Here is a 24,604-nt window from a genome sequence, read left to right as displayed (position 1 = left end):
AGCAAGCTTGGTCATGAACGAGCGCTATCGGCAACAACGTGATGGAGGGCGTCGGCACGCTGGAGAGCCTTCACGCAGCAAACAGGACGATTGCGCGTGATCTTCTGGTGCTGAAGGAGCATGACAGCGGTCAAGAGCACAACTGACAGCCGCGAGATCCTGCGCCAAATCGCGGACCGAAATCACACGGCCGTGGCGGTGGTACCAACAAGACTGATCGACAGGATCAAAGATGAGATACAGATGCTTCACTGAGCGTTTGCCACTGTATGGAGGCGCCACGTACATTTTATAGGTATGGGGATTAAAAGCGAAACCACACAGATGCTTCACGGCCATGGGATCAGGGTCACGGTCGAGCTTCACTGGTGCCCTCGCAACGAGGTCCCACGGCTGCAGGCCGCCGACGAAATTGCCTACCAAGCGAGGCGCAACCGCCTCGGCTACTCCAACGCCGATGGGGAGCTCTGGAGCGAGACGATCAAGTCGGACATGGTGCTTGAGATTGAGATGCTGGTTTCAGAACACTCTACTGCTGACGATCCCCCAACGACGAGCGACAGATTTAGGGCACCCCCAGCGGGATCCACGCCGATGAGCAAGAAGTCGATGAGACGGGAGAGGCGGAAAGCCCGGCGGCTGGCTGCGGAGGGCGTGGCGACCGCCTCCTCCGCAGACGGCTCCCAGGTGCCAACGCTCACGCCCAAGTGTGTGCCCTTGCCCGCGGCTCCCCCTCCTACGAAGAAGCGAGGCAACAACCTCGACACACCAGCGATGAACAGCACTAGAGCAGCCACCTCGTCTCGTCTCGTGGGCCTGCCACCGTTGACGCCGTGAAGGGCAAGGTCGAAGAGGATGAAGATTCCAAGAGGCCGATGAAGAGGGCCAAGATATCGAACATGAAAGAGGAGGCGATCAACAACACCGCGGGTGAGACCGGCTTAGACACTCTGAAGGGAACACAACAACACGCCTGCGCGATGCCAGGTCTGGGTGGAATGGACCCCCAGATGAAGGTCTTCCAGCCAGGCTGGGACATGCCGGGCGGAGACGCCAGGGCGAAACCAGATGCGTGGAAAGAATGAGATTCCTCTCGAGTCACCTCCGGGCAGGTAAAGGACTAGATCCTGTGTTCCCGATTTAACTGTTGCCTGGGTCCTTCCAACGTCCGCCAAAGAGGCAGCAAGTTCGGGGGGCGCAGGGATGTGATGGCAGCATCATTAGGGGTGGACGAAAGGTGAAATACACACGTAAATGAGAAATGGCTTCGTTTGGCAGACTAAACCTGAGAAACTAACCTACCTAGGTATTTAAATTGAAGGCGATGTTTGGACGTTGCTAGAGGTGGCTAAAGCGCGGGGCAGGGGGTTTTGGGGGGGGAGGGTTGGGTTTGGGTTCGTCGATGCTTCTGACACAGAATGAGAACTTGACTTCCTAGGGACGTATTGCAGTCATTGAAACTCGGTAGGGTAGAATACCTAGGTAGAGCAGATCTGCAGCAGTGGATGCAGCAGGAGCCTCGAGGTGGCATTACGAATCAAGGTTAGGCGACTCGGACTGTCGAGTCGATCATCATGGGGTCGATTGATGAACTTCAGATTCCTGAAATGTGTCTCAGGCGCCTACGGGGATTGCATCCTAATCTCTCAGTTTGAGCTAAAAACCTCGTATTAAAGTGCGTCCACGGGTACGAGTGCGTGGGCAGCAGCAAGTCGACGGGAGTCATTGGAGGTCAGGGCGTTGTAAAGGGTTGTCACGATGGTTCTTCAAGGGAACATGACATCATCAGAAACCTGTATCTTCTGGCAAATTGGAGGGGATCAGACGAGTTGCATAGCCTCACTGACAGCCCTCGACCACTGCCTGCTGCTACTTGCCCAGGTGCCCAGGTGGGCTTGGGGAGAGTGGCAGGGGGGGGGTTGGACTGGGAGCTTCGGCTGTAAAGTAACTACTTGGACAACGGCAAACTTGCAAACGAGCCACAACATGCGATGACTTTCCACATAGGACTGAGCCACAGTAACTTTCCTAACGCCGCCTGGTGTAGTTGAACATTTCAAGGTTCCATAGACCGCGTACCGCTAGTCGGAGGCCCGCTGTAAGGTTGTGCAGAGGGGTCGGCTGGAACGGACTGGCGCAGGTTCCGAGTTCAACTCCTGGGGTCTTTTTGTTTTTTGCCCCTCTGTGTACCATTAATGAACAGGCAGTGTGCCTCTGGGACTCGTCTGTGTACAGCGGTGACAGAGGAGCATCTGTTCTCCGCTTGTGGAAGTGTGATTTGTGTGTGAAATGTACTATTCTTTTTTTCAAACTCCCATTACATCAAACTGCATCATTGTATCTTGTCTCCGTTATTTAGACGTCTTCCGGCATCGATATTGAAGGAGACATTGTGGCTGAGCTGACGAGGCAAAGTCAACCTACAAGATTTCTCATGGTTGCTCTCAGTGGCCGCATTCCAAGGCTATCTGTCAGGATCTTAGACCCAGTTGAAAAGCCAGTGACTTCAGAGAGATCTCGAACACAAAGAGTTTGTATGGGTGCACCACTCGTTGCCGCTGTCGTTGCTGTCGATAATGCCAGACCATCCTGGTGGTTGATGATCAAGTTCCTGTGGGACCTGGATCACTGTTGTTCCCACATCTGACGCCGGAATACATACCATTCCTTCTCATTACACCCAAATATTATTGCACAAGTCCTGCTTCACGGATGGATATGATGGTCGAAATAAAGCTGCCCTGATGTCTTTCTAACTTAGTTGTTAGGAAGAGCAAGCAGAGAGGAACAACATTTCATACACTTATATTTCGATGATACCTCTTGTTGCATGAAATAAAACTTGGCAAATCTTCAGCTTTGTATTATTTCAGTATTTGCTATGCTTTTTTCAGACCTTTTCGGAAGGAAATGGAATATCCATGGCTGGTTCACCCACGTCTCTCGATCTGCTTCCCCCATCGACCGTAGCAAGGAAACACCCTCAGCTGCTGGGCGCTTTAGATAATTCCTGTTTCGGGCGATTTTGTCTCTCACCGGTTGGGCATGTTCGGCCATATCATCTTCCGCGTGCTCGGGGTGGTGCAATCGTCAAGGAACATATGGGAGTAGCGCCAAGCAGACTTGATGTCCGACCCCAATATAGTCTATTTTCAATGGGCGACTTCTTGTGCGAGTACTGGTAGCTAGCGGGCACAAGCGGCGCTGCGGTCAACAACACGCGCTCCGGGTCCTGCCGAAGTGAGGTGCACTATGAGACCAATGCTTTGTTCTGTCTAGCGTTGGTGCTCGAATGTCATTCGCTTCAGTGTGCCAAGGCTCCCGCTTGAGTCGCTCAAAAGGATGTTGTTCGCGCTATGGCACTGGTCTTCGTCGTCAAGAGTTGGTTGGAGTGGGCTGTGCCCACAATTCCCCGAGCCTCAAATCTCCAGAGAGGCTCTAATCCCTGGCAATCTCGGTACATAATGACTCAGCCTTATCACAACGTGTGTATGAAGGACCCAAACCTGAATCCCTGAAGCGATCTGTGATACTTAAAATAAGTCACTGGCTGCAAAATGCACTAGGTCAATCCTTGGCTTATGAACCCTATTCTCGGCGAACAAGTTGAAAAACCTTTGTAGCGTAACCGCAAGAACATCTTTTATGGAGGTGCATAACTATACGGCATCGACTGTCGATGATGATGATCGTCAACACTCCACTAGCATAGTCAATGCGCCTTCGCGTATCTCTATCGTCCAGTGCTAAACTCTGTGTTTTTCGTGGATAATAGTGACGAGAATAGGAAATCATTGTAAATGCGTATCATGCGTCGCACTCGGCCGGGTCGGCAGGTGTGAGCCCGGCTGACAGCAGGGCCACCGTATCCCGAACACTGCCCAGGTGATCCGGTTCATTCCATCTCCTGAGGTCCCCGGGGGTCGATTCAAGCCAAGTCCACAATTTCCCCCGTCCCGCTCCCGGCGCCCGTGTTCTTTCTTGGCTCTAGACATGGAAGGGATAAGAGTGACAAGCTCCTTGACGTATTGTCCGCTGGCTCTTCTTTTATCGTCATCCCACAGCCTTTTCTCTCTGTCCGGCCAACACTCGCTGCTGATCTTGACTTTGGTCTTGCCACTCTTTTCCTAGCTCCGCTAGTACACCTTCCCTCCTTAGATCTATACCAATCCGCATGTCGATGCAATAATACTTTCCTTTCAAAGTCTCCAGCGTAACCAATTCCCACTGGCCGACTATTCGCTCCATCGCTCACTCGAAATCAACATTGTGCACAAACACTGAAGACAACCAGGCTTTGAACAACCATGACATATCTCACAGGTGCCGTGGCACTCGCCATAGCATGCCAACTACGGCTGTCCCTTGCCGCGGGAATAGCGGCCCTCGAGGCGTGTCCGACTACTGAAACCAACTTCAGCGCCACCAGCGGTATCAACTATAACATCTGCCGCGGCACGGACTACGTCGGGCGATCATCGCAACAAATAAAAAAGATCAACACGCTAGAGGAGTGTGCTTCATTGTGTGCAGGAAATGGCCGATGCTTGAAGGCAGTCTACGACTCCGCCGGGAAAGTATGTCACATCAAATCGAACAATGACGACCTGACCTGGACGGACGACAAGAATCTCGATGTCATCTACATCAACAACGAATTGCCTGAGTTGACGGACATTGCCACATGCCCCTACAACCAAACAGCTTTCGCACCAGAGTCGGGGATCGACTACTTCATCTGCCCGGGGACCGACCTCCGTGGTAACAGCCTGCGGGAAATCGAAGACGTTGACAATGCAACCGACTGCGCCAGGCAATGCTCGGCCATCGAGACTTGTGCCAAAGCTGTCTTTGATACGGTTGACAATGTCTGCCACATCAAGGGGCCCGATGACCAGAATCAGAACACATTAATATGGCATACCAACAAGAGATACACCACCATCAAGCGCAAGACAGTCTACAACCCTGCTATTCAGGGCAAGTGGTCCGACCTGATCCGCCTTCCCCTCATTCCAGTCGCCGCCTACATCGTGCCCGCATTCCCAGCCCCCGAGCGCATGCTCTTCTTCTCGTCTTTCAGGGAGTTCGACTTCACGGGAGCAACAGGCAAGACGCAGTTCGGGGACCTCAACCTCGGCACAGGCGAGGTGTCCAAGCGTGAGGTCGCCAACACCCGCCATGACATGTTCTGCCCTGCCATCTCGTCGCTCGAGGACGGCCGAATAGTGATTCAGGGCGGTTCAGATGCCGAGGCCGTCAGCATCTACAACCCAGAGACCAACGAGTTCATCCGCGGGCCCAACATGACCGTTGCACGTGGCTATCAATCATCCTGCACGCTCTCCGACGGCCGCATCTTCACCATCGGCGGGTCATACTCGGGCGCCAGGGGCGGCAAGAACGGCGAGGTCTACGACGCAGACAGCAACGAGTGGACCTACCTGCCCGACGCGGCCGTCGAGGACATGCTGACCAACGACGTGGGCGGTATCTGGAGGACCGACAACCACGGATGGCTGCTTGGCTGGAAGAACGGGACTGTCTTCCAAGCTGGCCCCTCCAAGGCGCAGCACTGGTACGGCACAGAAGGCAATGGCTCCGTACTCGATGCTGGTGTCCGTGACGATGACGATGCCATGTGTGGTGTGTGGGCCATGTACGACGCCGTCGCCGGGAAGATATTCTCGGCGGTCGGCGCGCCTGACTACACCGACAGCGACGCCAACAACCGCGCACACATCACCACCATCGGCGAGCCGTGGGAGCCATCCACGGTCGAGAGGATGCCGGACCCGGCCTACCCTCGCGGATTCGCCAACGCCGCCGTGCTGCCCGACGGCACCATCCTCGTGACAGGGGGCCAGAAGCGGTCCGTCGTCTTCACGGACACAGACGGCATCGTGTACCCCGAGCTCTTCGACCCAGCGACGCAGACCTGGGCCCAGATGGCGCCGGAGGCCGTGCCCCGCAACTACCACTCCATCTCCATCCTGCTGCCCGACGCCACCGTCTTCAGCGGCGGCGGCGGTCTCTGCTATGTCAAGTCCATGACCGCCGACGACTCCGCGTGTGACCGCACCGTGGACCACCCGGACGGCCAGATCTTCAGCCCGCCGTACCTGTTCAACGAGGACGGGTCCGCGGCCACCCGGCCGACCATCGACACGCTGTCCGCGACCAATGCCACCGCTGGCGCCACGATCAAGGTCGTCGTGCAGAACGAGGAGGCCGCGGGCAACTCGTCGCTGGTCCTCGTCCGCCTCGGGTCCGTGACCCACTCCGTCAACACCGACCAGCGCCGCGTGCCGCTCGTCGACGTGACTGTCACGGGGACACAGATGGCCGGAGAGGTCGCCGCGGACGGAAGCCTGGTTAACGCAAGGCCAGTCGGCACCGAGTACACGGCTGTCTTGCCGGATGACTATGGGGTGCTGCTCCCTGGGTTTTACTACCTGTTTGCTTTGTCTGCCAGCGGTGTTCCCAGTGTAGCCAAGACATTGCAAATCACTTTGTAATCCCGTTCATTACCCATTGTATATAGACCTTGATGCTTTGTGCATAGTGCATTAGCAGGATCGACAATTACAACTTAATTTGATGTTAAGCACGCAATGCGAGACAACGAATCGTCTTATGAGACAGCCCCAGATAATGGTAGCAGGAATGGGGGCTGCCGGGCGAAGATATCCTTTGCATTTGATGACATTTTGAATTTCAGGAGTATGAGTCCAGGTCTGTAATACTCAAAGATAATCTGAGCAAACAGAAATTGACAGTGTCAAAGCCGCTACTGAGATCGAGCTTCAGTGGTTAGAAGAAGCGTTATACATTGAGCGCGGTGTAAATGATAGACTTTTAGCTTATCGTCAAGTCTGCTGCACTGACTGAGACACAGTCGGAAAGAACAGAATGTGGCTGTACCAGTCAACCATGGGGATCAGCACCGTACAGTACTGTAAGGCGTGTGAATCGACAGATAGAGGCACAGGATACGCCTCAGGCTGCCGTGTATCTTTGCGAGACTGAAAGGAAGCGGTTTGTTATAAAAGTAGACTCAAGTGCTCCTTGGATTGTGAAACTTCGAAATTGAATCCTTCTGCATCAATCGCAAACACTTCTAGGCATTGCAAGAATTGCACGCAAACTCTCCAGGAAGCACAGCATCAAAACTCAAAAACTCTCTCGCCGGATCTTTCAGCGACCAACATCAACATGCTCGATAAAGTCGTCGAGTTAAAGGTGTTTAAATTTCTACCCCCCATAGCTACAGATGTACTAACGCACACAAAGCAGTGGCTTGTGGAGAACTTTGAGATCGCCAACCCTTGGTATCATCCGCTGTGGTTTATGGAAGACTGCCAAATCCTTCTCGAGTGGTTTGTAGAGGACTATCCCTTTGTCTCTCCACTTTTCTGGGCGGCCTGTTATCTCTTTCTGTGTTATGCCGCCCACCGCTTCCTGAAGGCTTTTGAAAAGTTCTTGATACTCGACAGGGGTCGCCAAGATCCAACCATTCTAGGCTTCCTTAGACACGCATTCCTGAAATTCTTCATCCTTCACGTCATGCGGTTCGATGTCCTGTCGGACCCGTCCAGTCACCGTTGGGACCAGCCATACAACGGACACCTACGAGAACCCTTGCCTAAGCGCAAGCGCCCACGTCCGAAAATCATCGGAGTCGATTCCATAAACCAAGACAGCGGGAATCACCCCTGGGCCGCGGCAGAGATATTGGTGGGTTTTAAAATGGCCGTCAAATTATCAGGCGACTTCCAGGTTGGTACTATTCCTAATACTACCCTCCCTTGCCTCAAGAGAAAGCTGCCAGAGCTGGCTCGCACAGAGAAAATTGGCACAATACGGGAGTGGGATGACGAGATTGCACACGTTCGCCTATGTGGAGCTACGGTTGTTACCCTGCATCCAGCCGATGTTCGTGAGGTTATCAGGTGCGGGTGGGGGCAGAGGCATCCTCTCAGTGCGATAGATAAGAGCTCTGTTGGGCGATTTGTCTATCACAAGATCCTTAGGAGAAGCACGCCTGTGTCGTGGGCATCGGCCATCGTCTATACGCCTCTAAGCGGGGAAGAAATTCGTGTTGTAGCCAAAATTATCGCAGCTGCAGCACGTCTGGTGGGCACCCTGCCTGACTCCAAGCTTTTCTAGTAGATTTGCAGCTAGAATGCAACGGCCCTGAAGATGTTGGCTGGATTGAATAGGAAAAAGGATTTCTTTTGTTCGTTGTATCACCTGGAGAAGTCATAGGCGCAGAAACAGAAACAGCAGAGGGAGAGAAGAAAGCTAGGGCGTCAATATATTGTTTCGAGAACAAAAGTAGAAATTTGCCGCGTCCCTACAGGCGAACAAGTCATGAGTGATTAGCTCATATCTGGGCCTCCAATAGTGTGGCAGATACATGCCAGCACGTCAATGATGTGCTATTATTATCAGCGAAGCCCGTGAAGTGTGGGTCGTTCGTCTTGATGTATGTATTGACGGGGACCTATTGAGGTCAGGATTGAGAGGCCACCACTGCCAGCCAGTGTTGCGGATTTGAGCACCTCGTTTTGGAGACGAACAACTTGGCGGTGTGGTTGCAAGCCCCGAATGTCCCGCAGCTCTTCCGAAGATGCCACTGGCGGCTTTGTAGTTGAACTCACAACGGCCGAGATCATGGACTCAATATCAAATTTTCATGTATCTGATAGACCGTGTGATCGAAGCAATGAAGCAATCGTCATTACGCGCTATCACGTGCAATTGGGAGGTCTCCTGCAGTCGTTTTCGAGAGGTGGCTGCGCCTCTCGTGGCTGTGTTGCTTCTCGTCACCCCGGACTCGACCCACTTTACCCCTGGGCGCCCCTCTCTTTTCCGCTCACCGTCAAATCCCAGGGGCTTCTGTGGCCTCTCAACAGCGTTACATTGAGGCAACCAGCATCCGTTTGACGATCCCTGGAGCCGGTCCTATCATAGTGGATCTTCAGTGGTCCTTCAGCTGGGATTGAACACATCTTCTGTGTTGCTCATCCGCATTATTTAGCCACCCACGAGTTGCTGCATGATATCCGACTTTGACTTTGTAACTCTCACACATCACCACCTGATACTTTCAAGATCGACTTATACAAGTTACTACAAGGGATACCAAAACATCACCGCATTCTCTCATCGTGTTCCTTAATTCCGCCATCATGGTTTCCACCACCGCAAACCCTGACTCGGAACTCTTCTGCACCGTATCCTCTACTCACAAAGTGCCCGAACGCCACCCCTCGACATTGATTCCCGGTGGGCATGCATCGCCCTTACGACACCCAACCGTACTCAGGCCCGGCGCTGGCAAGAACCATGCCCGCAAATCAAGCTCGGAGACGCCAAATACACCAGCCCAGCACCACCAGAGGAGTCCTTCCGCAACGCCACAGCCCACATACAAAGCATATTCGCCCCCAGCAACACCACAGGACCCTCGTGCCTCGGTAGTAGCAGGTGAAATTGAGGACTTCTTCACGGCGCTCGACATCCAGCCCCTCCAGATCAAGAAGCAGGACACCATCTCCAGCCCATCCACCACCGGCTCCGGAAGAGCATCACCAGATATCCAGCGATGCGCCTCCCCACCGCTCCCACCGAAGGTCAAGCTCGAGGAGCCACAGCAGCTCTCTCCTCCTGCCGAGCTCTCTTCACTGTCTGAGCCTGAGGCAAACGTGCAAGACGATGAGTCTGACTCGGACCAGCCTCCTGCATACGACGAGTCCGAGTGCGTGCAGGCACCACCAGAGAAGCCAACTGCCACAGGGACCCAGGAGTCCGAGTCTCAGGAGTCCGAGTCTGAGGAGGCCGCAAGAAGTCCTACCCTCGCTGGCAGTGCTGCCATGTCCGCCACGAAGGTCGGTGGCTCGGTTGCGGGTGTCGACACCGACGAGGCCGCGGCCAAGGACACGGTGGAGGAGGCGAAGCCAGACACCGAGGAAAAGACCGAGGAATCGGAGGCCACGCCAGCACAGCAGCCCCAGCAAGAAAGTCAGCCCGCCAGCCCAGCCGACACAGACTCACCGCCACCCCTGCCCCCTCGCCCAGCAGCATCCGCCTCCACAAGCCCCCAGCCAGACACAGCCGCCCAGATGATGCCGGGCGCCTTCCCCCCACCGCCGAGGCGGAGCCAGTCGCCCAAGGGCCACTCCTCATCCTCTTCATACTCGAAGATGACATACATCCCCGGCGCAGCGGCGACTTCCGCCACCGCGGTCGGCGCGGCGGTCGCGATCCCCTCGTCGGACTTTGCGCACGGCGGGCTCACCCACGCCCGCAAGGCGCTGGGCCAGCGCGTCAGCAACCTCATCGACAAGGCCAAGGAGCACCACGAGGCGCGGAAGAGTGCTGCGGTGACCCGTGGTCCGGCTCAGGATGGGAAGAAGGACAGTGTGCTGGTTGTTGCGCCAATGATTGGGGCATGATTGCTTAGGGGGTCGGCGGTTGAGGGGGGAGATGGACAGTGATGACGGCTTTTCTAGCACTATTTTTCCTTACTATTTAACAAAAGCGTAGTTTATTGCATTAATATGATACCTCTTAAGACATCCATGGCTCCTATCCTTCAAAAGTTGATCACCCTGATTCATCCGTGTGGCTGTATTAAGACAAATTCCATGAACGGCTCGGAATTGATGTGTTGCATTCGCAGGGAATTTCGCCACAGCAGGGTTACAGGAGATGAAAGTTAACACATATTAACAATTAAAGGCCTCAAAGCCTCTCTAAGTCTGCTGTGATGTGTCGCACAACATCAGTGCATCACTGGTCATCCTTCCATATGTCACGGGCAGGTCTAACAAGTCTCCCCCGTCGCTGCTATCTCCACAGCCTTAGCGGAATAGTTGAGGGTAGTGATCGGCTCAAGCACCTCAATAATATTCCGAATCTTGGTCCCATCCTCCGTTAAGTCCCAGAACCACGACGCCTCAATCAGGTACTCGTCCGTCCCGCACAGGCTGACCCGGTACTCCGAGAACGCAGACGCCTTGAGGGCATGCACGTCGATCGACGTGAAGAGCACGGTCCAGTTGGCCGTCTGCGTGACGGTCAGCTCGCTGGCTATCCCGGTCTCGTACGCCGTGTTGTTGAAGTAGAAATCCCGCGGGAACCCGAGCGCGTCGGTGAAGGTGTAGGGGCGCAGGTAGCGCCGGCAGTCCGGCGTGAGCGTGTTGGAGAGCATCGAGGGCCCGTCGTCTGGCGCCCGGTTGTAGTCGGCGAAGAAGGTGTTGATGGTGGCCGCCATTGCGGTGTAGAGGTCGCTTGGCTTGACCATCTTGGTGACAGAGGTAGTGGGCCGTTTGTGGGACGACGGTATCGCTGGAAATGGGGATTGCTAGCTGCTCGTAGGTCTGGACGTAACCTGAACGTGGCCGGACGAGATCCAGCGTGATGACGAGCCGATTAAAAGAGTCAGGAAAGGCTGCCTGCCATGAAGCCCCCGGGAAGGATTAGGATTATCAGGTCGCTTTTTGAACTATTTTCTTACCTAGGTCTATACCCGTTGTAGCATTGGCGAGAGGCACCCTTGGGCAAGCTTATTGCCGGCCTTGAGACCTCTGCAAATCAGAGCCCGCAAGGTTGGCCAGGGTCATCCCGGCCGTCAAGGGACCCTGTTGCCTTCCCCTGCTATAGTTATATCGCCCCAGAATATTGGGGGTAAGGCCGCCATACGCTCTGGTCCTGGGGGCGATGGTGGCATCCATGGATGCATTCCAGTCAGCGGTCCCCGAGGATGGGAAACCGAGGGGACATAAGTCTTTGCCTTCCTTGGCCAATACAGTGAGTAAATAAATGGTTTTGCTTCCTTTCGGCATAGGTCCGAAGCCATACACGGCGCCTTCATACGGTGACGGTGTAGTAAAAAGCAGCGCAAAACCAGCATATTATCTCTGATATTATAGCATTTTCGGGTATACTCGCCAAGCCTCCTGTCCATCCAAACAGTTAAAGGCCCTTGACCAAACTCTTTGAAGTTCATCCCGAAGGATGATGTTGTCAGAGATAGTGGCTGTTACAAAAGTGCTAACAAGATCAACGTTTTCGTCTCCGGCGCCCTGCTGCATTGGTTTTTGGGCCTCGGAAAGCATGGCGTCGTACGTCAAGAGGCTGACGGCTTCCAGAGATTTGGTAAAAAAAGGTCAGCATGAGTACAATAGCACCGCAAAGTCTTCTATTGCTGAGTCACAGGAGGCTCCTGTAGTTTCGCCTAATCTGGTGCTATTTGGAACGGTCGCATGGTCATTTCATGTGCTCCAGTTTCCGCAGGAATGGAAGTTTTTCGTCTGGATGTTGGGCATGAGTTGAGCAACTCCCGTGAATGAGTGAGATTAGAGATGGAGAAGTCGGCCATGTCCCGCAAGACACGAGCTTCCTTGTGACCAGGAGATCTATCAATCTTGAAAGTTGGGAAACTGCTTCTCAAATGTGAAGAGCAGGGTTATTACCATGGTACCCTCCTTAGGTAGGGTGGCAGAGGGGGTGTTCAGGGTCTAGCCCTTGAGCACCCCCCCTGTGTCACCCTCCTAGATGGGGGATTCTAAGGGTTATGCTCCCACCCCGTTGCCATACCAGTATGTAGCCCCTGCTCTTTGGTGATGTCTTTTTTACATGTACCTCCGTACAGGGCTTTACCTCGAAAATACTTCGTACCTAGGTACCTACCAAGTTACACGCCTGGAATGAACGCCATGTGAGTCACGTGGACTTGCAATCGTCGTTCAACTCCCCTCCCCGGTTGGCCCAAAGCCAACTCAAGCGAACTGTTCAGGTTGGCTCCCCAAGTCTTCTCCGTTCATGTTTTCGAATCCACTGGTCGCTCTGATACTCTTTGTTGGTTGTGTCTCACGCACACAAGATTGCATGATGAGTTTGATGGCTTCAGGCAAGACGGCTTTGGTGATCGGTAAGCAAATCGCACCTGTCTCGAAGTACGACATTTCTGATCCACCTTGCAGGCGCAAACCGTGGCATCGGTCTCCAGCTCATCAAGACCTTCAAAGAGCGCGGCTGGCACACGATCGGATCCGTGAGACCCGATACTTTGGCATCAAATGATCCGTCCATTGAAGACGTAAGCAAACCCAAGATGACTTCATTTGGCAAACACTCAACTAAATCAAGAAAATTCCGAAAACAAGCTCAAAGCTACAGGCTCTGATGTCGTTGAGCTTGATCTGAAGTCTGAACAGACCATCAAGGAAACTGCACAATCACTGGTGGAAAAGAACGTGACGATCGACGTGTTGTTCCTCAGTGCCGGTAGGCTTGAACCTGTCCAATCCTGAACAAAGTACGAGATTCATCAATGTTAATACTTGAAATTTTCAGGAATCGGGGTCTATCCACTGGAATGGCAGGCGCACGAGAAGGAAGATCTCATGGAACGGTTCGAGGTCATGGTGGTGGTGCGTCCTGATCCACCGGGAGACAATTGCCAGAAGACTAATCCTGTCCAGGGTCCACTGTTGACTGTCAAGCACTTCCTGCCTCTCATAAACAAAGACGGAACCGGCAAAATTGCATACATGACTTCTTCGGACGCCAGTGTTGGCGCCAACGATGGAGATGCGATTGGCTACCGGATGACAAAGTCGGCTGAGAATCAGCAGATGAGAACACTGTCTATCGACTTCAAAAAGGCTGAAATCCCAATCAGCACTCTGGCCTTCGAGCCAGGATTCATCAAGACTCGGCTGACGAGGTGGAAAGGCCACCAAGACATTGTGGAGTCTTGCAATGGCATGGTGGACATTGTCGAACGTATGACGCCGGACATGTTGGGTTCGTTTCTCAAGTGGAACGGGGAGACCATCCCGTGGTAAAGGCATGCCACTGTAGATGGATCGCCCGAAACCGGAGACGATGAAATACTCATGTGCTCATTCTCAAGCTAAAAGTTGAAGTGCGTCATCAGCAGCTTTCTTTTACTTCAAATTTGAAGCCCAGCATTTTGCCGCCAAGCATCCCATCGTGTGGGCCGTGACATCTGGCATATCTCTTACACCACCCAAGCTTACCCCCGGCTGTCTGAGACGCCGTCCTCTGTTTTCGACAAATGCAATGCGATCTTCATCAAGAACTTTGCCTCGCGCCCCACTGCACAGATATGGGAACCAGTGTCGACGGTGAGGGGTTCCCCTCTTTCCTGACCCACGATGTTTGCGGGGAAGGGTCGGGGTGTTTCCTTGTTGGTTCTGCCCTGAGTGGGCCAGCCTGTTAGACGACGGTATGGCTCCCAACAAAAGCACGTGTCATGCGTTGCAGCAGCCGCTTTGCGGTGGTGTTTGGCGCTTCATTGACTCATTGGCTAGCCGGCTCCACTCTGCATTATTTCAATGCATGTGACTGAGACCAACATGATTTGTATATGGTTTAAATGGGGGAGTTTGCCCATTCTCTACTCAAAAATACTAAATCACCACACTACAATTTATTGAGCGAGGAACGAAAGTCTGTACAGTTGTTGCACAGTCCGCGCATAACCAGGCAAAACACACAAAAGCTCCACAATGGGCAGCCGTTCTGAGATCACATGGCTGGAGAAGCTGGAAGAACAGCGTGAGTTGCATCAAGATCTCAGCAAAGCCAGTCCCAGCAGCCCTTTACCTGACACCTATAACTAACAAATGGCCCGCCTCTCGGAGTCAAGTCAATGTCGACGTGGACTGGATGGACCCAGAGTACGTGAAAAACATGCCCTTCAAGCCACACGACCAGACCAGCAACCAGCACCTGGTCGACATACAGCTCGGGCGCGAGTCGAACGCTGAGCTGCTGGAGCAGACGGCCAGGGAGCTCAAGGACGAGGGCTGGCTGGCCATCTACACGCGCGCGGCCGTCCTGATGTGCAAGGAGAATATCCCACACATCCGTGGCCGCGTGCTCCTCCAGACGCTCCCGTCTGATGCCTACGACACGGCCGCCACCATTGCCCACGCGCGGCTGTACGACGCCGAGTTTGCACGCGCCGGCATCGGTCGGGACCGCTACTGTATCAAGATCCCCGCGACGGGCCCAGCGCTGAGCGCGGCAAAGGTGCTCTCGGCCGAGGGCATCCCTACGCTGGGGACGGCTGTGTTTGGTCTTGCGCAGGCTATTGCGTGCAGTCAGGCTGGGATGCTTTATATCAGCCCATACTTTAATGGTGAGTAAAAGACCTATAAATCACATGAATCTCATGAGGGGGCTTCGACTGGTTTCTACTGGGTGATGAGAGTTCGATCTTCTTTCACTCCCGAATAAGTGGTTTCCCAAATTATTGGAATGTTTGTAAAGAGGTCTGAACTCATTCTTCATGGCAGAAATACGAGCGCACAGTGATTTGAGCCTAGTGCCCGACGTCGAAGATCCCGCGACGCAACATCCCATGAGCGCGCGTATCGTGCAGATTCTGGAGACGTACAAGAGACTCTACAAGGAGACGGGCAAGCAGCAACCTCTCCTTAAGAACGCAAGGTAAGGAAAACATAAGCCCTAGTATGGGCTTGAAATACCGAACAGACTTTCCATACGCACTGGTTTGTCTTCTAGGAGGCAATGCAAAAGGGGAGCCCCTTTAGAGCACGCCCTCGGTGAAGCAGCGTGTCGTCCCCCACGAAAGGCTAACGAGAGAACAACGCAGCTTCCTCACCGCCAAGGAGGCCATGGCAGCCGGCGAGCTGGGCTGCCACTCGGCCACCATCTCCCACACCGTGCTGGACCAGCTCGCAAAGCTCAGGTACGACCGCGCCGAGCAGCCCGGCGAGGGCTCCACACCCAAGCCCGTGTCGTACTACGCACAGGCGGGCCCCACCCCCGAGCGGCTGCGCAAGCTGTCCACCGTCGACCCGCTCGCGGCGGCTGACTGGGACGGGAAGCTGGCCAGCACTGACGTCGACTACCTCGCGAACGGGGGAAAGGAGCTGGAGGAGGCCATCAGGCGGGACCCGATCAGTGTTACGCGGCTGAAGGACGCATTGGAGTTCTTTGTTAGCGCCGAGGAACGCAGCAAGGCGAGGGTGGAGGCGGCGTTGGCCAAAGCATGAGAGGGTGTGAGGAGAGAATGTGTGTGGGGGTGAAGATTTGCTTGTTCCAGATCTTAACCCCCACTCGATCTTTCTATAGGGGGACAGCTAAATAATCTAGTACTTTTCCCACAGCCTCTATATAACATCCCCAGCCCACATTCCAATAGTCCCCTAAATCCAACTACCCTATACTTATATTTATATATATATATATCTATCTCTATTCTATTTATACCCCTTTATAACTTTATAAGGAATTTTTTTTAATTATTAAACTTTCTTTAAATATTATCTTAATTATTATAAAAAAGTATAAAAAAAAAGATCTATAATTTATTTATAATAATTAAAAAAAAATATATAGAAAATCTTTAAAATTTAATATATTTTATATATTATATTATAAAATTATTTTTTTAATATATAAAGTAAATTTATTATTTATAAATTCTATTAACTTTTTAATATTTAAAAGGATTAATTAATATTATTTTTAATTAATTAAAATAATTCAAATTATATTTTAATTTATTAAAAATATAAACTTTAATAAACTAAATAGCCTCCTTTTAATATTCCTCTATTAAGAAAAAGTAGTTAAAAGCTTTCTAATTTATTACTTTATTTTTAAAAGTTATAAATATTAATAAATTAAAATAAAACAATTAAAAATAATAATAAAAGAATATATTTATATAATTTAATTTAATATAATTATTTATTATAAAGGTTATTAAATTAAATAATTATAAAAATATTAATAAAAAGATTAATAAAAGAAAAATTTAAAATAATATTTATAATTAATTATTTAAAAATAATAAATTATTTTAAAAACTTTAATTTATATATATAAACCTTTTTATAAAATATATATTTATTATAAATAAATTTTAAACCCTTTTATTATTTTTAAAAATTAAATATATAATAATAATAGTTTTTATAATCTTTAAAAATTATATAAATTAATAATTTATAATAATAAAAACTTAAATAAAAGAATTTATTATAATTAAATAATTAAAAAAATCTTTTTTAAATTATATTAAAAATTTATTTAAATAATATCTTTTATAATTAATAAATATTATATATATATTATAATTAACTTTATATAAAAATATTTTTAAATAATATTTATATTATTTTTTATTAATTATTAATTTATATATATTTTAATTATTTAATATATTAATTTTTAATTTATTTAAAACTATTTTTAAAAATATTTATAATATTAAAATAATTATAATTCTTCATTAATAATTATAAAAGGTTTTTATTATTATTATAAAATATATATTAAAACTTTTATAAAATTAAATATTTAATTTAAATAATAAATAATTGATTTATAATTACTTTTAAATATAAAGTTTTTAATATATACTTTATTAAAAATTAATAAATTATTAAAATAAAAAAATAAAAAACTATTATTAAATAAAATAATATATATTTTTATATTAAATAATATTTTATTAACCTTAAAAATTATTTTAAAACCTTTAAATAATTATAAAAATTATATAATATAATAATTAAATATATTTATAATAAGTATTTAAATCTTATATAATAACTTTTTCTATAAAATTTTAAAAGTTAAAATTAAAAAATATTAATTTAATAATATTTATAGACTATTTATATTTTTTTAATTCTATTACTAAACTAAAAGTAAATAATTAGGATTTTAAACGGATAAGATATAATATATCTTTTAAAAATTAACTTAATTAAATTTATTATATAGAACTTTTATAATAATTTTATAATTATTTATAATACTATTTATTATTAAAAGATACCTTCTTATATTAATATATTAAACTATATTTAATTAGTTTAAACTAGCGCTATTAGCCTATTAAAAGTTAAAGTTATTATAAACTATAGGCTAGTCTTAATACTATTAAGCACTATATATAAGGTTACTATATAATTTAGGTATAAATATAAGTTGGTTAAAATAGATAAAGATAAAAACTATCATTCTTTTAATTAAGGTTCTAACTCTATTTAAGTAAATATCTATCTATTAGCTCTACTATATTATAAGTAAAACTACTTAAAAGTAGTCACTTAACTAAACTAAAAGACAACTAGATAAGGTAACTATACTCCATTACTACTTTAAGTTTATAATTCTAATAACTCTACTATAAATAGAAAAAGAAATAACTATTAATAATTAAGTCTATAACTATATAAAAGTAAACCTCTACTTTAAAAAAAAGTTATTATTATCTAAAATAATTAATATATTTTTAGAAAAACTAAGAGATTATAAGTTTAATTTAAAATATATTAAAATCTATAAGAATCTTAAACTTAAACTTAAAAATTCTAAACTAAAATTTATACTTATAAAAATAAAAACTTTTATAAAGCTTAAAAAAGCTTAAATAAAGTTAAAAACTAAATTAAGTTATAATATAATAAAATAGTTAAATAAAAATTAATTAGAAAATTATAATTATAAGTTTTTAACCTTATACTTAAAAAGGTTAATAATATTTATAAAAGAAATTTAAAAACTAAAATATTAATTAAAAATTAATGAAATAATTTAAAAAAGGTTTTATTTAATTTAAATAAATTATTTATAAATATTAAAATAATTTAATAAATTTAAATTAAAATTAAATAAATATTTAAAAAAAGTAATAAAAATAATTAATTAAAGACTTTAATTATTAAAGAGGATAAAATTATAATAGTAATATAGATAGAGTTAAGATAAAGAGGTAGTTAAAGGAGGAGATAGTTGGATTTAGGGGACTGTTAGAATGTAGGCTAGGGATGTTATCTTATAGAGTAAGATGTGACTTGTGTTTATCCTGATCCTGGCAAGTAAACGCACATCTCCAGTCCATTCGTGAACGGGAGAGTCATGTTCTGAAATCCGTTCTGTGGTTCCCTCAAGAAGGCGAGCAGGTCCTTGTACCCCTCGGCACCAGATATGGTGTTGTCGGCCAGGATGACCGCGCCCTTCCGCAGACGAGGAAGAACAACTTTGAGTGTCGGCAAGGCCAGGGGAGCCCAGACTTGTTCACATATTAGAGAATGGGCACCAGTCTAGAATCTCGATAGGAAATGCAACACTCACTGTCGAGCAGCAGCAGGTCAACCTGCGGCAGTCCCTCCTTCAGCGTCTCGAGCAGGTCCCCAACACGCAAATCAATCTCGCCCTCGACAGCCGCCCCACACTGCCTCCAGTACCCGCGCGCAACCTCCGCCTTCTGGGCCTCCTTCTCGGTCGCAATGACGACTCCAGACTTACCGCTGACGGCCTTGGCCTTTCCAACGGCGAGGGCAAGGTAGATAGTGCTGACGCCGAAGCTCGTGCCGGCCTCGACGACGTTGGTGGCGCCCATGGCGGTGATGAGCTGGTACACGAAGTGACACTTGTCCTCGTCAAGGGCGATGAATTTATCCAGCATGAGCTTGTCGAACTCGCCCGCCGGGTCGGCCACGGATTGGTGCTGGTCCTCCAGGTAGTCGAGGACATCGGAGGAGAACACCTTTCCGGTCTTGGAGATGGCGGCCTCCTGCTCTATGGACTTGGCGTGAAGCTCTGAGAGAAGCTTCTGGATGTGCTGTGGGACATCATTGATGGGTGAGGGAGAAGACATTGTGCGGCCTTGGATATTCCAAACTGTTGAGGCGACGGCTGACTTTGGTTTGAATGAGAAGAGTGATAATCTGGGGCCATGATCATGCTCGGCGCCCTTGGGCACTACTTATACTGCAGTACCTCCACATTTTTTATGGAGGACAATGCCGGTATTCATCGTTGGCAGAGGTTGGATCTGTCATCTGTGTTCCCATTCACCCGCAACACCGGCCGGTGCCGGTTTCTTGGCCGCACACGGCCTCGGTCAACGACAAGAGGGCGCGATCGACTATCATGTGCTTCTCCAGTGACTCACTCACGCGTCTTCGCGTCACACAAGCCAAGGGACCACAATGCCGCTCTCGGTGCAAGCCCACCACTGCCACTTCTCGATCCTGTCGGAAGTTTTCTGCAGATCCCGCTGCTCCCAAGTTGTCTCCAAAATGGTGGGCATGACGCGGAAATTGCCCGCATTTCGGACCTTTTCCATCCGGTCGAGAGTTGCGAGGATATAAAGGCGCTCCTCATCCGCAAGTGACTCACAAGTGACCATGAAGACCGGCCATGGCCCCGTAGCCACTCAAGTGGGACCTCATGCAACGTCGCAAATGCCTAGCGCAGGTAGCCCTGCGCACCTCATCACGGGTATCCGGGACAGCCCGCTGGAAATTCAAAAGGCTCTTCAAACGATACGGTTCTTCATTCACTTGTACGGTTCTAACTTGCTCGCCTGGAGACATAGCGACTTCATCAGGCCTCAGCTGCTGCTGTGCATTTTGCAACTTCTGTTCCAAGGCAAGTCATTGCTGCGTTGTTCGAAATTCTCATCGAGTATTTTTTCCTCAGGATTTGCGTCAGGAATCTTTGTACGTATTTTCTTTATGGAACAGGTCTTCTCAAAACATTTGCGGAGCAGCTAAGAAGGCTTACGATGTTTTCTATATGTTAGCAACTTGGGCTCTCATGTGCGATTGTGCCCCACTCACGAAAGTCGTCGACGGGTTTGAGCGCCCTCTTACATCCGGTTCATCGTGTGTAGCTCAAGAAAGGTTTGCGAAAGAACGTAATAAACAGCAGCCACGCAATCAGAAGTTGGGACACCGGATACTCTCACTGAACCCGGCTCATATTGCTCAAAATGGCCTTTGCACCGGTCAGGTGTGATCATAAGTGAACAGGTCCTTGTTCATCAAAAACCTAGCAAGCTCTTCAATGAGGTCCACTGCTTCCATGACAGATCTCTAACTCATATCATACATGTAAAGCATCATGTTGGCAGCTAGCTGTGCCTCGGCAGCCGGGATGAGCTATTATTTAATATTGCTGCAAAAGAGTCCCGATGTCATGGAGATCTTTCAGGGCGTCTGTCTTGTGGACCAGTGCGACACCTGGCTTCTGACGATGATGTGCTGCAATGGGTATAACTGAGCTACACGAGGCATTAATTAGCGGATCCGTCTCTGCAGGACAAGGCCGATGTAACTTCTTTGAGCGCTCGAGTTGCTGAACACATTGGCGTTATGATCTTCTCGTCTGTATATTTGTGTCAGCTAGAGAACAAAGTCGCTGAAGAGGGTGTACCGGAAAAGACCAACAGTACGTATGGCGTCTTCTCCGATCACTAGTGAGTGCAGGGAGAGAGAAAAGCTCGGCTTTGAGGGCACTTCTTGACACTGCCGGGCCCTGCTGCATGGCATACCTAAGATGGAATATCTGGGCCTGTTACTGTATTGGTCGGGCCGATTCAAGCGTATTCGCCCGTCGCCTGCACATCGTCACTTTGTTCGCACACAGTTGTTACCATGAGGAGTGCTCCTATTACAGTTGACCCAATCTTGCGTTCTGCTCGGTATCTCCGCTGACCCTTGTCTTCTGTAGCATGATATGATGAAGGACTCTGCGGGTGTCAGCTGAAAATTCTGATCTCCCGCTGTGGTCTAAACCTGAAGTGTCAGTGGCCAGCTACTAATAGTAACGGGCCGGCAGCCAGCCAAGACGCTTGTTTCTATTTCGGTGTTTTTTTACTCCGTGCAATGCCTCCAACTGGGTTATTCCAAGCATAATCGCCACACTCGCTGCGAATTCCATTTGAATTGGGTGTGAGAGGCTGCTCTACACTTTGATGCTGAGAAGGGCAACAACCTTGGAACGTCAACAGTGGAGCAGAGAACCCACCTGGATATGATCCATGCTTGCTATTTGCTTTACCCAACATGGTCTAGTCAAACTTATGCGGGCGTTCTAGAAGGATCATGGCTGTGGGCTTTCACACCTTCATGGCCGGTCTCAGTCCGGAGGTTTCCGGTGTTTTTCGTGCTGTGCAGGAGTGGGCGTTGGTCAGAAGCTTAGCGCTCAGTCAACGGCTGTTTTAGTGGCCGGATAAGGCCGTGTCTGTCATACGCTTATTTTGGCGGTTGGCTTCTGGTTCAATGCAGCCCAAAACTCACCCAAGGCTTACGCACGTGCAAAACATTGAGCCTCACGATAGTCGTGCAGTTGTGCGACAACACGCTGGCAGCGCAGACCTCGGGATTGCACATCGTCAGGCCTCTCTGACGTCATGTTCTTAGTGGGCAATGGCAGAAACTCTAATTTGTAAGGTCTCCAAGATGACAAATCGTCGCATGAGTCGAGTATAAAACCTTCACCGGCTAGTTCAGCCACCTACTATAGCGCCCCCCTTATACATGACAGCCAAACCACCACACCATAGATTCTAGATAATTTACCTCCTCTGACAAGTCTTTACTCACTACTCAACACAATGGGTGTCCCTGAAACCTTCAAAGCTGCCGTCGTGCCGGAGCCCGGCGCCCAGCACGTCGTCGCGGACCGCTCCCTGCCCGCACTGGAGGCCGGCGAGGTCGCCATCAAGGTCACAGCCACCGCGATCAACCCCGTTGACTGGAAGATCCGCGACTATAAGGTCTTCATCAAGGACTACCCCGCCGTCCTGGGCAGCGACGCAGCAGGCGAGATCGCCGCCGTGGGCTCGGGCGTGACCGACTTCAAGGAGGGCGACCGCGTCTTCTTCCAGGGTATTATCGGCAGATATGACTCCGCCACCTTCCAGCAGTACGTCAAGATGCCCGCCGAGCTCGTCGCCAAGACGCCCAAGAGCATCTCGGACGACCAGGCCGGCGGCGTCTCGCTCGCCACCGTCGCCGTCGTGACCGGCTTCTACGACAAGAGCGGCCACGGGCTGACCGCCCCCTGGGCCGAGGGCGGCGAGCAGGCCGGCAAGGGCAAGGGCGTCGTGATCCTGGGCGGCAGCTCCTCGGTCGGCCAGTACGCGGTGCAGCTGGCCAAGATCTCCGGGTTCGACAGGGTCGTGACCAACGCCAGCGCCAGGCACCTGGACCACGTCAAGGCCCTGGGCGCCGACGTCGTGCTCGACCGCTCGGCCCAGAACAGCGAGGAGGACTTCAAGGCCGCGCTGGGCGGCGTGCCCCTCGCGTTCGTGTTCGACGCCATCTCCGAGAAGGACACCCAGGTCCTGGGCGTCAAGATCCTCGCCGCCACCAAGACGGAGGGCAGCCACGTCGTCACCGTGCAGGGCGTCAACGCCGAGGCTTCGGAGCTGGGCCAGTCGCTGGAGCCAAAGGCCGCCGTCAAGCAGGTCATGGGCCTCGGGAGCGCGCCCCACCTGCGCCATCTGTCTGAGCCGATGTGCAAGCACCTCGGCGGTGAGGATGGGTACATTGCTAAGGGCCGTTTTGTGCCAAATAGGCCTCTTGTCATCAGCGGTGGCTTGGCCAACATCGAGGAGGCGCTCTCCAAGAACAAGAAGGGAGTCTCGGGGGAGAAGGTCATCATCCGCCCTTTTGATGCTTAATCTTGCGTATGCTCCAAATACTCCAAGCACGCAATCAAAGGAAAGCACTGAAAAATTACGGGGTGGCAGAACAAGCGACAAATGGATGAGCATACCTCGAAAGTAAAATAAATTATTGAGCGAGTTGAATTTGAAGAATATGGACCATTAGTATTCACACCCATTAGGTTCCTCTATTAAGGTGGAACTTTTTGCTGAGGCTAGCCCCATCCCGAGGTTGGTCGAAATATCAAGCATACCTAGGTATGCCTGCAAGTGCCTGTCGTGCAAAGGCCAACGATGTCCATTACCGAACAACAATGTTGCGGATCGATTGGCTGCTCTGCACGAGTGACGGAGCGTCATTGGCATTGCATTGTATCATTTGTAAACGCTGGGTCTTGAGCGTTTACCACTGTATGAACGCGTCGTGTATGTCCACGGACGTATGCGGAATAGAAGCCAAACCAGTCAAGCAGGACAGCCCTCATGTGGACGACCTCCACTACAACAGGTTGAACGACCCGGAATGCTTCGGGCGAATGATCGTGGGGTTGGAACCATCTGGTCGGTGAAAAGACGATGCCTCGTGGTACTGTTTCCCGCAGGACAGACTGGTATGCCACAGGAGAGGATGTCATCAGAAGATGTACCACCGGTGACTGTTGTAGGTGAGCTAGTGGGAAGCTGTCCTTAGTCAGAACTCAGAAGGCTATCCTGGCACATGTTGACGGCCGTGGCCAGTTATTCCACCGCCAGCACCTTGGCGAAAGCGGGGCCGGCCATTACAACGGCCCCCGTGCCTAAGCTCTGGCCGGATTACGGATGGCCAACTGGGTTTTGTGTATCACACATAACGTTGACGCTGTGGTGTGCCTCGAAGAAAATAGAAAGCTTATCGCATGAATTGTTGGCCTCAGCGCCATCGGAACATCCGTTCATTGTGGCCGAGTCACAGGGTTCTCACACCTCTTTCGCTGACTGGACGTTGGATGTTGGTCAGATCTGCAGGTGGGCGCATCGCCCTGCGGCTTATAGGCACCGAGGCGGGCTGCGGTCGGTTGGCGGGCTGCCTCATGCAGGCAGAATGTGGCTTTGTCCTATGAGAACCATCAGCGAGCCACC

The 24,604-nt window shown here is 49.5% G+C and overlaps 8 protein-coding genes across 8 annotated transcripts; 6 read left to right on the top strand and 2 right to left on the bottom strand.

Annotated features, from left to right (window-relative positions):
* Positions 1-324: 324 nt before the first annotated feature.
* KVR01_006471 (uncharacterized protein) lies at positions 325-1,085 on the top strand (the record flags this gene model as incomplete). Its single annotated transcript, XM_044794524.1, has 2 exons — positions 325-707; positions 794-1,085. 2 exons carry the CDS (start codon positions 325-327, stop codon positions 1,083-1,085), a joined length of 675 nt encoding a protein of 224 aa, XP_044645274.1.
* A 3,222-nt stretch (positions 1,086-4,307) lies between these two features.
* On the top strand, positions 4,308-6,518 carry KVR01_006328 (uncharacterized protein; the record flags this gene model as incomplete). Its single annotated transcript, XM_044792956.1, has 1 exon — positions 4,308-6,518. The coding sequence occupies one exon, from the start codon at positions 4,308-4,310 to the stop codon at positions 6,516-6,518; it is 2,211 nt and encodes a 736-aa protein (XP_044645131.1).
* Positions 6,519-8,967: 2,449 nt separating this feature from the next.
* On the top strand, positions 8,968-10,583 carry KVR01_006370 (uncharacterized protein). Its single transcript, XM_044794486.1, has one exon. It carries the CDS (start codon positions 9,195-9,197, stop codon positions 10,458-10,460), a length of 1,266 nt encoding a protein of 421 aa, XP_044645173.1. The 5' UTR covers positions 8,968-9,194; the 3' UTR covers positions 10,461-10,583.
* Positions 10,584-10,831: 248 nt separating this feature from the next.
* KVR01_006341 (uncharacterized protein) lies at positions 10,832-11,311 on the bottom strand (the record flags this gene model as incomplete). The annotated part of the gene is made up of 1 exon (XM_044781912.1): positions 10,832-11,311. The coding sequence occupies one exon, from the start codon at positions 11,309-11,311 to the stop codon at positions 10,832-10,834; it is 480 nt and encodes a 159-aa protein (XP_044645144.1).
* Positions 11,312-12,849: 1,538 nt separating this feature from the next.
* KVR01_006109 (uncharacterized protein) lies at positions 12,850-13,859 on the top strand (the record flags this gene model as incomplete). Its single annotated transcript, XM_044795054.1, has 5 exons — positions 12,850-12,940; positions 12,993-13,108; positions 13,176-13,296; positions 13,366-13,442; positions 13,494-13,859. The coding sequence occupies exons 1-5, from the start codon at positions 12,898-12,900 to the stop codon at positions 13,857-13,859; spliced, it is 723 nt and encodes a 240-aa protein (XP_044644912.1). The 5' UTR covers positions 12,850-12,897.
* A 254-nt stretch (positions 13,860-14,113) lies between these two features.
* On the top strand, positions 14,114-16,175 carry KVR01_006020 (uncharacterized protein). Its single transcript, XM_044785430.1, has 5 exons — positions 14,114-14,263; positions 14,349-14,595; positions 14,687-15,181; positions 15,339-15,492; positions 15,659-16,175. The coding sequence occupies exons 2-5, from the start codon at positions 14,547-14,549 to the stop codon at positions 16,059-16,061; spliced, it is 1,101 nt and encodes a 366-aa protein (XP_044644823.1). The 5' UTR covers positions 14,114-14,263; positions 14,349-14,546; the 3' UTR covers positions 16,062-16,175.
* A 2,709-nt stretch (positions 16,176-18,884) lies between these two features.
* KVR01_006439 (uncharacterized protein) lies at positions 18,885-19,684 on the bottom strand (the record flags this gene model as incomplete). The annotated part of the gene is made up of 3 exons (XM_044785392.1): positions 18,885-19,096; positions 19,159-19,327; positions 19,385-19,684. The coding sequence occupies 3 exons, from the start codon at positions 19,682-19,684 to the stop codon at positions 18,885-18,887; spliced, it is 681 nt and encodes a 226-aa protein (XP_044645242.1).
* A 2,584-nt stretch (positions 19,685-22,268) lies between these two features.
* KVR01_006300 (uncharacterized protein) lies at positions 22,269-24,446 on the top strand. The gene has a single exon (XM_044793002.1). It carries the CDS (start codon positions 22,430-22,432, stop codon positions 23,498-23,500), a length of 1,071 nt encoding a protein of 356 aa, XP_044645103.1. The 5' UTR covers positions 22,269-22,429; the 3' UTR covers positions 23,501-24,446.
* Positions 24,447-24,604: the final 158 nt, after the last annotated feature.

Source organism: Diaporthe batatas (assembly GCF_019321695.1).
Source record: "Diaporthe batatas strain CRI 302-4 chromosome Unknown Contig00006, whole genome shotgun sequence".
In the NCBI taxonomy this organism is placed as follows: Eukaryota; Fungi; Ascomycota; class Sordariomycetes; order Diaporthales; family Diaporthaceae; genus Diaporthe; species Diaporthe batatas.
Note: the sequence above shows the minus strand (reverse complement) of the source record. Positions and strands in the feature narration are given on the sequence as shown.

What these genes read in the sequence shown, in the direction of transcription:
- KVR01_006370 (XM_044794486.1), top strand. Translation starts at nt 9,195, where the DNA reads ATGGTTTCCACCACCGCAAACCCTGACTCGGAACTCTTCTGCACCGTA.
- KVR01_006020 (XM_044785430.1), top strand. Translation starts at nt 14,547, where the DNA reads ATGGGCAGCCGTTCTGAGATCACATGGCTGGAGAAGCTGGAAGAACAG. An exon ending in GGAGAAGCTGGAAGAACAGC is followed by an intron (nt 14,596 to 14,686) that starts GTGAGTTGCATC and finishes CTCGGAGTCAAG; the next exon opens with TCAATGTCGACGTGGACTGG. An exon ending in TATCAGCCCATACTTTAATG is followed by an intron (nt 15,182 to 15,338) that starts GTGAGTAAAAGA and finishes TCTTCATGGCAG; the next exon opens with AAATACGAGCGCACAGTGAT.
- KVR01_006300 (XM_044793002.1), top strand. Translation starts at nt 22,430, where the DNA reads ATGGGTGTCCCTGAAACCTTCAAAGCTGCCGTCGTGCCGGAGCCCGGC.